Here is a 12516-nt window from a genome sequence, read left to right on the forward strand (position 1 = left end):
TTTTTTTTTATCAGGAAGCAATTTCCTAACTGGATTAAAATGCTCTTAGCAAATAATCTCCTTCTCCTAGTTGAATTAGGAGCTTGACATCCTCTATAAATAGCTGCATTATGTGAAGATTTTCCTTCGTTTCTTCATATGCTTCAAAGATCATATCTTTTCTGCTCTTCAAGAGGTAATTCTTTTTCTTAGCTTAAATCTTTTTGTTGAATTTACAACTTTTCTTTTTGTAATCTGTTTACTTAGAATAAAGCCCTCTCGAAATATCGGATGAGAACTACTTGGATTGAGATTCGGGGTCTGGCTCCCTTGCCAAATCCCCTTGCCGAACCCTTGGGGGTTCGGCCCCCAACCCCCTCATGGGGGTTTGGCCGAACCCCATGAGGGGGGTTCAGCCCCAACCCCATAATGGGGGTTCGTCCCCCAACCCCCTAATGGTGGGGTTCGGCCCCAACCCCATAATGGGGGTTTGGCCGAACCTCATGATGGAGGTTCAGCCCCCAACCACTTAATGGGGGTTTGGCCGAACCCCCCTCCCAACCCCATAATGGGGGTTGGGTGCGGCCAAGCCCCTTGGGGGGTTCGGCCGAGCCCTTTGGGGGGTTCGGCCCCAACCCCCTAACCTCATGTGTGGGTTCGGACAAAGGCGAAAAAGTTATTACTATTATATATATATATATATATTTAATCTTGGATCTTACAGGTTTCGCCATGGGTAAGCTCAAAGAGTTGATTTCTTCTCCAGAGAGCTTAGCTGCATTCAAAGTGAAACACCGGATTGTACCCCCATTTGACATTCGGGTTCCTTTTAATGACGATAGGGATTCCGACCCCCAATTCATCAAGGTTCCCATTTTTCTATTATCGGAGTGCAAAATCCACATTCCATTCTCGCCACTCCTTCAGGAATTTTTCATGTCTACTGATCTTCATCCCTCAGAGTTAGCTCCGAATGCTTATCGGATCATCGGTGGCGTGATACAAATGAATTCCTTCTTGAAGAAAAAACTTGCTACTATCGATCTTTTCTGCTGCTACTCCATCCTCAAGAATAAGTGTTCCGATGGCAAGTATTACTTGTCTCCGAAGTGTGATTCGGCATTAATCCATTGTCTTCCAAATTCCAATAAAGACGTGGATTATATGCTCGTCTCCGGGCATTGGAGCGGCTTTACATCTCGTAGAGGGGAACCCTTAGGTATGCCTTATGCCTTTGTTCTGATCTTTGATGGTTTTCTTGTTATATATATATATATATATATATATATATTACTAATTTTTCTGTTTACTACAGGGCGCATGCCTGCACTCCTGGATGTGCTTAGTGAAGTTGTACAAGAGGTCCTTGATGATTCTTATGTTAAGTCTAGATCTGGTGGTAAATTTTGGAGATCTACCCCAGTGTTATTCGGTTGTAAACCATCTTATCGTGGTTTCGCTCCTCTCCCTCATGGTGTATCCATTGAACAAGCATATGAATACTTCAAGTTACCCCCAGCGCGGCAGCGACGTAAGAGGAAGCGTTCTTCAGCTACAATTACTCTTCCCGTCGCTTCTCCTACAGTGGTTGGGTCAGATTCTGAAGGTGAAAGTGAGGAGGACCAGAATGATGATGAACTTCAGGATACTTCCAGTGAGCATTCCGTCTCTTTAGGTGTGTTTCCTTTGCTTAATTTAGTTGTTATTATATATATATGTTTCTACATAGGTACTGTTATATACATACCTTCTTTTACGTATGATTGCAGAAGTCCTTTCAGGCGGATCTTCCGGATCTCTGAAAAGTATCTCCATTCCTGATCTGCCTAAGACAAACTTCAGTCCCTGGGCAAACATCTTTGGAGTTCCTAAACCTATTGGAGGATCCTCAACCTTATACACGAGCTCTTCTTTAGTTAAGTCGACATCGTCTTTTCCGTCTCCAGGAACTCATAGTCTACCTTCCTTCGGAATGTCCAGAAGTGCTGATAGCTCTTCTCAAAGTGGCACTACATTTGCTCCCTTTTCTCTAAGTAGAACCGCCTTGAGTCCCTCGTCTTGGAATAATGCCGACAGCATGTTCAAAGGTTTTGTGGATAGTCCCTTGTCGTTGCAAGTCGAATATTCACCTTTCTGCCTTGAGAAGCTTTGTTCTACCATCTCCAATGAAGATAAAGAGTTCTTTAACAAACTTCCCAAAGGCGAAGACCTTGGCTTGCAGATGCTCCTTGGGGTTTTCCTCTTACTTACGCTTATTCATTAAATATTAAATACATGTGTACAGGGATTAAGTCATACTAACCTTTTCTTTTGTTTGAATCAGGGATCTCAAATGTGCCTTCATTGCATAGTTGATTTGAAGCAACAACTTTTTGACACAAAGGCAGAGCTATCGGAATCAAAGACGATGCAAACTGAATTTGAGAAGGTTGTTCAAGAAAAATCCATTCTTGAAGCGAAACTTGCCGAAGCCAAGGAAGAGATAGAGAAGTCCCGGAGCGAACTTTCCAAAGCCAAAAGCCAATTGTCCAGAGCCGAGGCAGAAAAGACGAAAGCGGTTGAAGAAAGCATAGCCCAGTGTTGCAAGAAATATACGGAAACTCTTGCTGTGGAATCCAACGAAAATTTTGGACTTGGGCGTGGTTGTACACTTCTCGCACTCAGGATTCCTCCAGAACATGAAGCTTGGTCTGAGGACTTCTTCCAGTGGCCCGCCCCCAACCATCCTCGCCCGAGTCTAAAGAAATTTCGTGAAAATAACACTGGCCTGGGCACCAATGCTCCTGGGACTACTTCGGCCACTGATCCTGGACAATAGGAATATGTCTCTTCTTGCTAACATTTTAGATTCTTCCTCTTCGACTTGCATATTTAATTAATTGTATGAATAAAGTCTTTCGGCTTAGACTTTTCTTAGTCTGTTTCTTTGAGTAAAGCCTCTTGGCTAAGACTTTTCTTAGTCCATGTCTTTGAATAAAGCCTCTTTAGCTAATTTGTTTTCAGAATAATGCCTCTTTGGCTTAGACTCATTTGTCTTTTTCTTGGAATAAAGCCCTCTTTGGCTAAGACTCATTTGTCTTTTATTTGGAATAAAGCGCTCTTTTTTTTGTATAGCTTTTTTCCGTAAGCATATATTCGGAAAGTAAAATACCTTCTTTATTGCATAGAAGGGAAATAATTACAATCTTTAAATGGACCAACTTGCTAGAACTACCTTCGCCCTGTCTAAAATAGATTTAACACGGCCTGAGAGGTCTAGAAGAGACATCCAGAGCCTTTGTGGGTCTTGAGCCATTGCCGCCACCCAGGCCATGTCACATATCTGGATGAGTGACTGTTGAACAGTTCGCAGAGCGCCTAGAAGCACTTTGTTGCAACTTTCAGTAGTCTGGAATTCCCTCTTCATATACTGTAATTGTTCCTTAAGGTCCTCGACTTGGTCTTCCACATTGATGGTTAGGAATGAATCGAGAACCATCAGTTCTTCGTCATCTTCATCATCTTCAATTTCAATCACCTGCGTCGGTGGATGGTTTATCGGTTGCTCAAGGATGATCATATCCTCATCCTCTTCTTGATATTCGAACTTAGCTTTCTTCTGGAGGGAGGCGCCTGCTGGATGTTTAGGATTGACCAATTCGTCATCCTCCTCGTTCTCTATCATAGACCTCTTCTTTGGTGGAACATTGGTGGAACGTGAGGAAGAACTCATTATGAATTGTTGTTTCTTTCTTTTTCCCCATCTCTCTGTACTTTTCTCTTGTCCATTTATAGGTGGAAGTGATAAGACGGTTGAACTGTGATGAATAACAGCCGAGACGTGTGGAGTAACTGCTGAGACGGTTGAATGACACTTCTGAAGTAACTTTTGGTCCTTTTCAACCGTAAGTAACTTAGCCTCTTTGTCAACCGCAAGTAACTTCTTGCCTCCTTTCCAACCGCCTCTTGGTGATGATCTATGAGTCCCAACTTGTCTTGGAATCAAAAATCAATATTCTTAAATTGAAGCCTGAGTAAGAAGTAGCAAGAAGTAACTAAATGCAAATTTAAATGAAGAGGAAACTTATTCTTTTATTGATGATACACTGCCGAAGGCTTAAATTAGCCATAATCGGCATTACACAAAAAATCTCCTTAAGTTGGAGATATTCCAAGTTTCGTGGACAGCTTTGCCATCTTGCCTAACTAGCTTGTAGGCTCCTTAGCCAACCCGTGCTATGACTTAGAAAGTTCCTTCCCAATTTGGACCCAACTTTCCATCAGTTGGATCCTTAGTTTGAGATAAGACTTTTCGTAAAACGAAGTCCCCAATTTCAAAGCTTCTTGCCCTAACATTTTTATTATAGGATCGGGACAACACTTGTTGGTAAGCAGCCAGCCGCACCATGGCCTGATCCCTTCTCTCCTGCAGCAAATCCAAATTTCTTTCCATTGCCAAATCATTGTTGCCTTCTTCAAATACTTGCGTTCGGAGAGTTGGAAGCCCTATTTCTAAGGGAATGACAGCCTCCGTTCCATAAGCAAGCACGAATGGAGATTCTCCCGTAGACCTGCGAGTAGTGGTTCGGTATGCCCATAATACTGACGGAAGTTCTTCTACCCACCTTCCTTTAGAAGACTCCAATCTTTTCTTAATTCCATCTAAAATGATCTTGTTGGATGCTTCTGCCTGACCATTGCATTGTGGGTAGGCGGGGGTGGAATAGAGATTCTTAATCCCATATCCGCCACAAAATTCTTTAAACTTGGCACTTGAAAATTGAGTTTCGTTATCACTAATCAAGGCATGAGGGATTCCAAACCTTGTTATGATATTTTCCCAAACAAACTTCCTTGTTTCTATATCTCGGATTGCTGCCAGAGCCCTTGCCTCGATCCATTTCGTAAAATAGTCGGTGGCAGTAATTAAGAATCTTCTATTGCCAGTAGACCGCGGGGAGTGGTCCAATAATATCCAACCCCATTGGGCAAAAGGCCAAGGACTTGTAAGAGGACAAAGATCACCAGCCGGTTGGTGGGGGATTGGTGCGAACTTCTGACACTATTCACTTTTTTACGTACTGCAAAGCATCCTTCTGCATGTACGGCCACCAAAAGCCTCGGGTAATTGCTCGAAATGCAAGTGTCCTTACCGCAGCATGTGCTCCACAAGAGCCTTCATGAATCTCAAACAACAAGTCCTCTACTCTTGCTGGGTGAACACATAATAAATATGAACCTGAGAAAGACTTTTTATAGAGCTTCTGATCAGGAGACAACCAGAAGCGTGCTGCTTTGACTGCCAATTTTCTGGCTTTTTTCTTATCTTCGGGAAGAATGACATCCTTTAGGTAAGCAATGATGGGATCCATCCAACTTGGCGCCTGCTCTTCTGCGCATCGTATCTCTTCTGGCATCTCATCTATGCTTGGTCGTTCGAGCACCTGCACTTGTATAACCCTCTTCACCCTTAGTTGGTCGGCCGACACAAAGGTAGCCAAAGCATCGGCGTGGTCATTCTGCTCCCTTGGAATTTGTATTACCTTATAGTCATGAAGTCGGTCGAGCAACTGTTTAGTTTTTTCCATGTAAGCTGCCATAGTTGCCGTCCTGGCACTGTAGAGTCCAATGAGTTGATTGACTACCAATTGAGAATCGGAATAAATCACCAACTCCTTGGCTCCAAGTCTTAGAGCATTCCGGACTCCTTGAAACAAGGCCTCATACTCTGCTTCATTATTTGTTGCTGGGAACCCTAATCGTATAGCCATTTCCAATACTTCTCCTTCCGGTACTACTAGCACAATTCCTGCTCCGGATCCTCGTCGTGTTCAAGAACCATCAACTTGCAATTCCCAAAGATGCGAAGGAGTTACTTGTACCTTCCATATCTAGTTGGCTTTTTCAGGTCATTGCTCTGTGGTGAATTCGGCAACAAAATCAGCTAAAACTTGCGCTTTAGTGGTAGTCCTTGGGACGAACTTCAAATCATATTGAGCCAATTCGACTGACCATTTGGCAACCCTTCCAGACATGTCCGCTTTCCCTAACAAGGTCTTCAATGGATATTCTTTCACCACTTCCACTGGGTATGCCTGGAAATAGTGGTTCAACTTTCTAGAAGCCATTACCCATGCCAAGAGAAGCTTTTCCAGGGGTGAGTACCTCGTTTCAGCATCTAACAGTGTCTTGCTTACATAGTAGATTGGGCACTGGACCTTCTTTTCTTCTCTCAGGATTACGGCACTGACGGAATGCTCTGACACTGTCATGTATAGTTGTAGCGTGTCTCCTTCCTTGGGAGTTGCTAACAGTTGGGTCTTCTGCAAATAACCCTTTAACCCTAGAAAAGCCGCCTCACATTCATCATCTCATTGGAAAGCTCTCCCCGACTTAAGCAGTCGAAAGAAAGGCCTGAATCTGTCTGAGGATCTGCTGATGAACCTGTTAAGTGCCGCCATTCCAGTTAATTTTTGTATCTCCTTCACTTTAGTGGGTCGCTCCAAGCATTGAACGGCCTTGATCTGTGCTGGGTCGGCCTCGATTCCTCTTTGTGTAACGAGATGGCCTAGGAATTTGCCCGTACTAACTCCAAAAGCGCATTTGCTTGCATTGAGCTTTAGGTTATTTTTCATTAAGACATCAAACACCTCCTGAAGGTGCATCAAATGGTCCTCTTGAAATTTGCTTTTGACCACCATGTCATCTATGTAAACTTCCATAGTCTTGCCAATTAGAGGTCCAAAGAGTTTCATCACCATTCTCTGAAATGTGGCACCTGCGTTCTTTAAGCCGAAAGGCATTACTTGGTAACAGAATATTCCCTTTGGGGTAATGAACGAAGTCTTCTCCTGATCAGACGGATGCATTGGGATTTGATGGTACCCTCTGTATGCATCCAGGAAGCTCATTCTTGCCATTCCTGATGTCATATCCACCAATTGATCGATTTTAGGAAGCGGGAACAAATCCTTTGGACATGCTTTGTTCAAATCAGTGAAATCAACACAAACCCTCCATTTTCCATCCTTCTTCCGGACCACCACTGTGTTTGAGAGCCATTCGGGATATTGTACTTCCCTGATGGCCTTAGCTTCTAACAAGTTTTCTACCTCCTTAACCACGGCCTCCGTATGCTGTACGGCTGACCTTCTCCCCCTTTGAATCACAGGTTTAAAACTTGGTTTGACATTTAACCTATGGATTGCCAATTCCGGATCCACCCCTAGCATCTCATAGGGAGTCCATGCAAACACGCCCACATTTCTCCTTAATATCCCAATTAAGGATTCCTTCTCTGATATAGACAAGCTAGTCCCAACTAGAAAGTATCTGTCAGGACTTTCTGGTGTAACTTGAACCTTCTCAAGCTCTTCCATTGACTTGACTGCTGGCTCCTTTCCAACCTCCTCTAGGACCGGAGCCTCTTCTTCCATCATCATTATTTTTCTTACTTGCTTTGTTTTTGCCATAAAACATTCTTTTGAGGCAACTTGGTCTCCTCTTATTTCCACCACTTTATCCCCGAAGGGAAATTTGAGCATCTGATGATAAAAAGAGGGGACAGCTTCCATTAAGTGAAACCAAGTCCTGCCCATGATTGTAGATCTATAACAAGGAAATCCACTTCAACTGTTCTTGGACCTGCCGTGACTGGCAGTCGTATCCTTCCGAGAGGCCAAACTGGGGTCGCATTAAGGCCCACCAGATGTGTTGGAACAGGAATCAAATTTGCATGAGTTTTTCCTAACTTTTGGAAGAGTGAATAATACATGATCTCTGCAGAACTTCCTTGGTCTACTATCATTCGCTTCACTGTTGCTGCTCCGATTTGCAGGGAGATCACGAGAGCATCATTATGCGGAAAGATGACTCCTGTTGCATCTTCCTTGGTGAAAGTGATTGCAGTTACCTCCCTTGGTCTCTTAGTTCCCAAACTGGGATTAAGATCCATCCGCATTACCTCTTGTTGGTGTCGGACCCTCCTATACTCCGTTCGCCTTATCGCATTACCAAGTCGTGCATCCGGTACCATTGCATCTATAAAATTAACCACGTAGTATGAAGGTTCTCCCCGCTCTTTTGACTGAGGTTCTCCCTTCTTTTCGACAGCGGTTTTTTCTTTGTCAATAAATTCCTTAAGATGACCCTGTTGAACCAATTCTTCCAAATGTCGTTTGAACTCTCTGCTATCTGCTGTCCTGTGACCTTCGTCTCGATGATAGGAACACCATTTGGATTGGTTTCGAGTGGACGGATCCCCTGACATCTTATTTGGCCGTCGAAAATACGGTTTGTCTGTGATATGAGGAAGAATTCGAAAAATTGGGTCCTTAAATATTGTTTTTACCGCCTCGTAAGAAGTGGGCTTTGGGTCCTTCTTCGAGTCTTTTTCTTTCACGTTCTTCTTTTCAAACTTCTTATTTTCCTTTTTTGTTCCTTCTTGAGAAGCAAACTGCCGATCCCCTTGTTTGTCTTCCTCTAGTTTGACCTATTGCTTAATCCTGTCCTGAAGCGCGGCCATATTCTTGGGTGGAGCTGTCGTCAAACTTTCTCGTAGTTTATAATCACGAGGGAGCCCGAGGCGAAAAGTAGCCACTGCGGTCCTCTCATCACAATCTTCTATATCCGCATAGGTATCTGAATACCTGGCAGCGTAAGCCCAGAGTGACTCTCCTCTCCTGAGATGTAAAGCAAACAGAGTATCCAATGTCGCTGGATCTCGACTATTTGCTATGAGTCTTGCTACAAAGATTCGGGCCAACTCCCTCCAAGACGAAACTGAATTCTCTAGAAGTTGATGAAACCATTTCATGGCTGTTGTCCCGAGACTCGATGGAAACATTTTGCAGATGAGTCTGTCTCGATCTGCCCAAAGTGCCATCTTATGAGTGTAGGCTGAAATATGTGCTATAGGATCCCTTTTTCCATCATAAATTGCAAAGGTTGGGGGTGAAAACTTGTTTGGTGGATCTTCCAGTCGCAGAGCCCGCACGCAGGGTGTGGAAGTCATTTTTCTAAGGCTTTGCTCGGCCTTCTTCTGAGCACTCCATAAGACCTCCCCAGTATCTTTCTTCATCTAAATTTTTGGGGAAAGGCTTTGGTGTCTTATCCTCGTAGACGGCAGCGGGGATTTGTTCCTTGCACCCTTTGGAGGAGGAGTACGCCTTCTCCTCTCCGTAACTGGTCCCCTCCTCCGACGAGACCTCCCAGTGCTCCCACTGTCTTGCTCCCGAACACGCTTCGGATCCATATCCCTATCACCTATGACAACACTCTGGATTTCACTAGCCAAACGCTTCCCCTTTCTCCTCATGCTATGGAGTCTTTCCCTTAGAGCTTGAGCATGCTCTTGTCTCTTTTGCAAATCTTCTTCTGCCCTAAAAAGGGCTTCTTCCAGTTCCAATTCATTTGGAATTTGCTCTTCTATTTCATCATGATTATGCCGAGGCCTCTCCTCTTCTGGACGAGGCAGTTCCTCCTGTCGTGATACTTCCGCTTCTTGAGACATGGCTTATATAAATGAACGATTTCCCACAGACGACGCCAATTGTCGATGCTAAATTTACACCGAAGTATAGAATGTGTATTAAGTAGAAAGATTCAAAAGAATAACAACACAGAATTTACGTGGTTCGGCAACTTGCCTAGGTCCACGGAGTCTGATCTTTTATTAGAGTCAATTGTTGATGAATGCCTACAAATCTCAAAGGAAATGTATTTATAGGCTTGGGATATGTCAGTTGATGCGGTTAATTGTCTCTGGTAATTTCTCTTGCAACTGCTCCTGGTAACCGTCAGTAACTGAGTATCGGATGAAACTTTGTCTGGAAGAACCGTATATACGGAGTGACTACTGTCAAAACTGCTTCGGTCTGAGAGAACCGTATATACGGACTGTCAGATGAACTGCTTCCGTCTAGGAGAACCGTAGGTGTACCTTTTTACTCCACAGTACTATATGTCTAAATAATTGAAATCGGACATTATACGCCCAATAAATTTTTCCAAGAGTGCCAAAACCAAAAAAAAAAAGCTCCCCTTAGTAACCTTGTTTTGGACTCAGTGCAACCAAATGTGAGTCGATATCTTTGGCCTGGCTACTATTGCAGAGAGGAATATATAACATTGATTCTTGAAGGTAGCAAACAAAACTAACTGTGCCGACTAGATGATATGGGTTGGCCAACTGCCAAATAGGACTGACTATAAATCACCAATAATACTGTTGCCAAAGTTGAATTCCCCAGCACCATTGACATTACCATTCTCAGGTACTTTCTGTTACAAATTCATGTCGTCACTTGTTGCCATTTCTTTGGCAACAATCTCACAAAATGGGAATACTAATCACGCAACTGTTTGCCACAGAGGATACTAATGGTGCTCATGATTTTATTTTGGGGAGTTTTAATGTTTCAAACGTCTCAAACACATCAAGTTGTAATGTGGACACAAAAATAGGGGGGTTCTCTGCTGGCCTAATGCCAAAATGTAGCCACCTGCCAAATGCACCTCGTTGCGGCGGATGGTGTCGCATTCGAGAGGATACGCTAAACACTTTTTTTTTTATCCCCGCAATTCACTTCACCTCACCACAGTTTTTATCCCCGCAATTCACTTCACCTCACCACAGCTTTAGAACACACAGTAACATTAACAAAACAAACTCCCAAATTGGGATCCCTTCCATTCGACTGATGCAGCAAATCTGGTGCTGGCTAACAAGATTAGTTTATTATAAGTTTGCAACTCGCCATACAATTATAAAGTTCAAGAACCCACAACAATTAAGTGGTTGTGATACACCTCCATGGTAATTAGTTACATGAAGATGCAAAGGATTTGAACTTAATTATGACAACCTATTGTAACAATCTCCTCTGTTCATCCTATAAAATCACATATGTATTCCTAGATAATACCTTCTTATTTGTTTCTTCTTCAAAATGCACATTATTGGGTTGATAAATCAACTTTAAAAATTAATTAAAGAAAAAAAAAAAAAAGGAGGTGAATTGCTCTCAGATGCACATTGTTGAGTTGATTAATCAACTTTAAAAAAAAGAATTAAAGGAAAAAAAGAAGTGAATTGCTCTCAGTTGAAAGGCCAAAGATTTCCACATGAGAGAACACAAAGCAGGAGGTTGTACTCCCTCGTTTAAGCCAAAGAAAATGCACTGAACGTGAAGTGCTTAGCGAAGCTTTCATCTATCTACGAGAGAAAGAATCGTCAAGCCCAACACCAAGCGTATCAAGTTAATCCACAGACAAATTCCTTGACCTAAACAAGAAAGGAACCAGATCCAATCCTCGCGTCTCTGTTCGGTGTGGTTAAAGCAAAATCAATCATCATCGAGCAACAACACTCTACTCCAAATACAGATCTATATCCAATTAATCACCAAAATTAACAGCAATTCCAAAAAAAAACAAAATCAAATGTGGAACTTACGAGAAAAAGCAAGAATCCATGGTGAAAATGAATCTGCTCGTCCATAAGTGCCTGTGAGTCAATTTTGCATCGTTTCGTATCCTCTAGGTCATTGCTGAAGACCAAAGAGAATCACAATTAGATGCTTCGAAGACGAAATATTTCAGAGAAATTTTACAAGACGAAGAGCATAAACAGAGATAACAAGAAAAAAATTATTGGAGGTAGGCGGACGACATGAAAGGCCAGAAGGGGCGAGTTAAATACTTAAATTTAAGTTAAGTAGGGTTTTTGAGATGCTTTACCGGATTCGGGTTTCGCCAACGCTGTAAATAACTAATAAATACTGATACTCGAATCATATCGGCCAGACAATTCAACCGGTACACAAAAATAATACATATATTTTTTTTGTTGAGAAGAATATATATATATATGGATTAATAGATATGTATAATATATGATAGTGGTAATAAAATCATGTTTAAGGCTTAAAATTTCCTATTTTGAGTCCACAACTTCAATTTTCACTAATGTTATTTTTAAAATATTTTTTCAACATATACAACAAACATCCTATATCAAAAAATTGAAAGAATTTTATAACCTTATACAAATCATTATTAAAAAGTACACTTGAAAACTCTTTTGGAGAATTTGTGTATTATTTAATTTTTTTTACTTATCTATAAATTAAAAATATTAATTTTAGTTTTAAAAAATCATAATTTTTTTTAAAAATGTCAAAATTTGTTTCGGATCAACCGGTATAGCACAACCTTGTATTTTAGATTGATTCGTACCGGTGAGGGGTCTGATACCCAGTTTAATCGGTTGAACCGGTATATACCGTCCAATAGTTAAAATATTGGTTTCACTACGGATTATAGAGTGGAGTCACGAATAACAAAATAACCTCCAACTTGTAGTAATAAAGGAGAATGAACTTCAAATTGTAATAAATTATAATTTTTTGGATTTTGTATTAAAAATTTTACTCCTCACAAAATAATATATAATGTCATAGTTAAATTTCAAAATGAAATATGAAATGGTTTAAGATTATAATATTACTTCATGTATTTATGAAATTTAAAGAGGCGCCGTTTGGTTCATTGTAGAGA

The 12516-nt window shown here is 41.7% G+C and overlaps 2 protein-coding genes and 1 long non-coding RNA gene across 3 annotated transcripts; all 3 read right to left on the reverse strand.

Moving 5' to 3' along the window:
- Positions 1-7531: 7531 nt before the first annotated feature.
- LOC119999151 lies at positions 7532-8227 on the reverse strand. Its single transcript, XM_038846667.1, has one exon. It carries the CDS (start codon positions 8225-8227, stop codon positions 7532-7534), a length of 696 nt encoding a protein of 231 aa, XP_038702595.1.
- Positions 8228-8449: 222 nt separating this feature from the next.
- On the reverse strand, positions 8450-9037 carry LOC119999152. The gene has a single exon (XM_038846669.1). It carries the CDS (start codon positions 9035-9037, stop codon positions 8450-8452), a length of 588 nt encoding a protein of 195 aa, XP_038702597.1.
- Positions 9038-11050: 2013 nt separating this feature from the next.
- Positions 11051-11647, reverse strand: LOC119998470. The gene is made up of 2 exons (XR_005468264.1): positions 11414-11647; positions 11051-11328 (listed from the first exon to the last, which is right to left on the reverse strand). It is a non-coding gene; the product is annotated as an uncharacterized LOC119998470 (long non-coding RNA).
- Positions 11648-12516: the final 869 nt, after the last annotated feature.

Source organism: Tripterygium wilfordii, chromosome 5, assembly GCF_013401445.1.
Source record: "Tripterygium wilfordii isolate XIE 37 chromosome 5, ASM1340144v1, whole genome shotgun sequence".
In the NCBI taxonomy this organism is placed as follows: Eukaryota; Viridiplantae; Streptophyta; class Magnoliopsida; order Celastrales; family Celastraceae; genus Tripterygium; species Tripterygium wilfordii.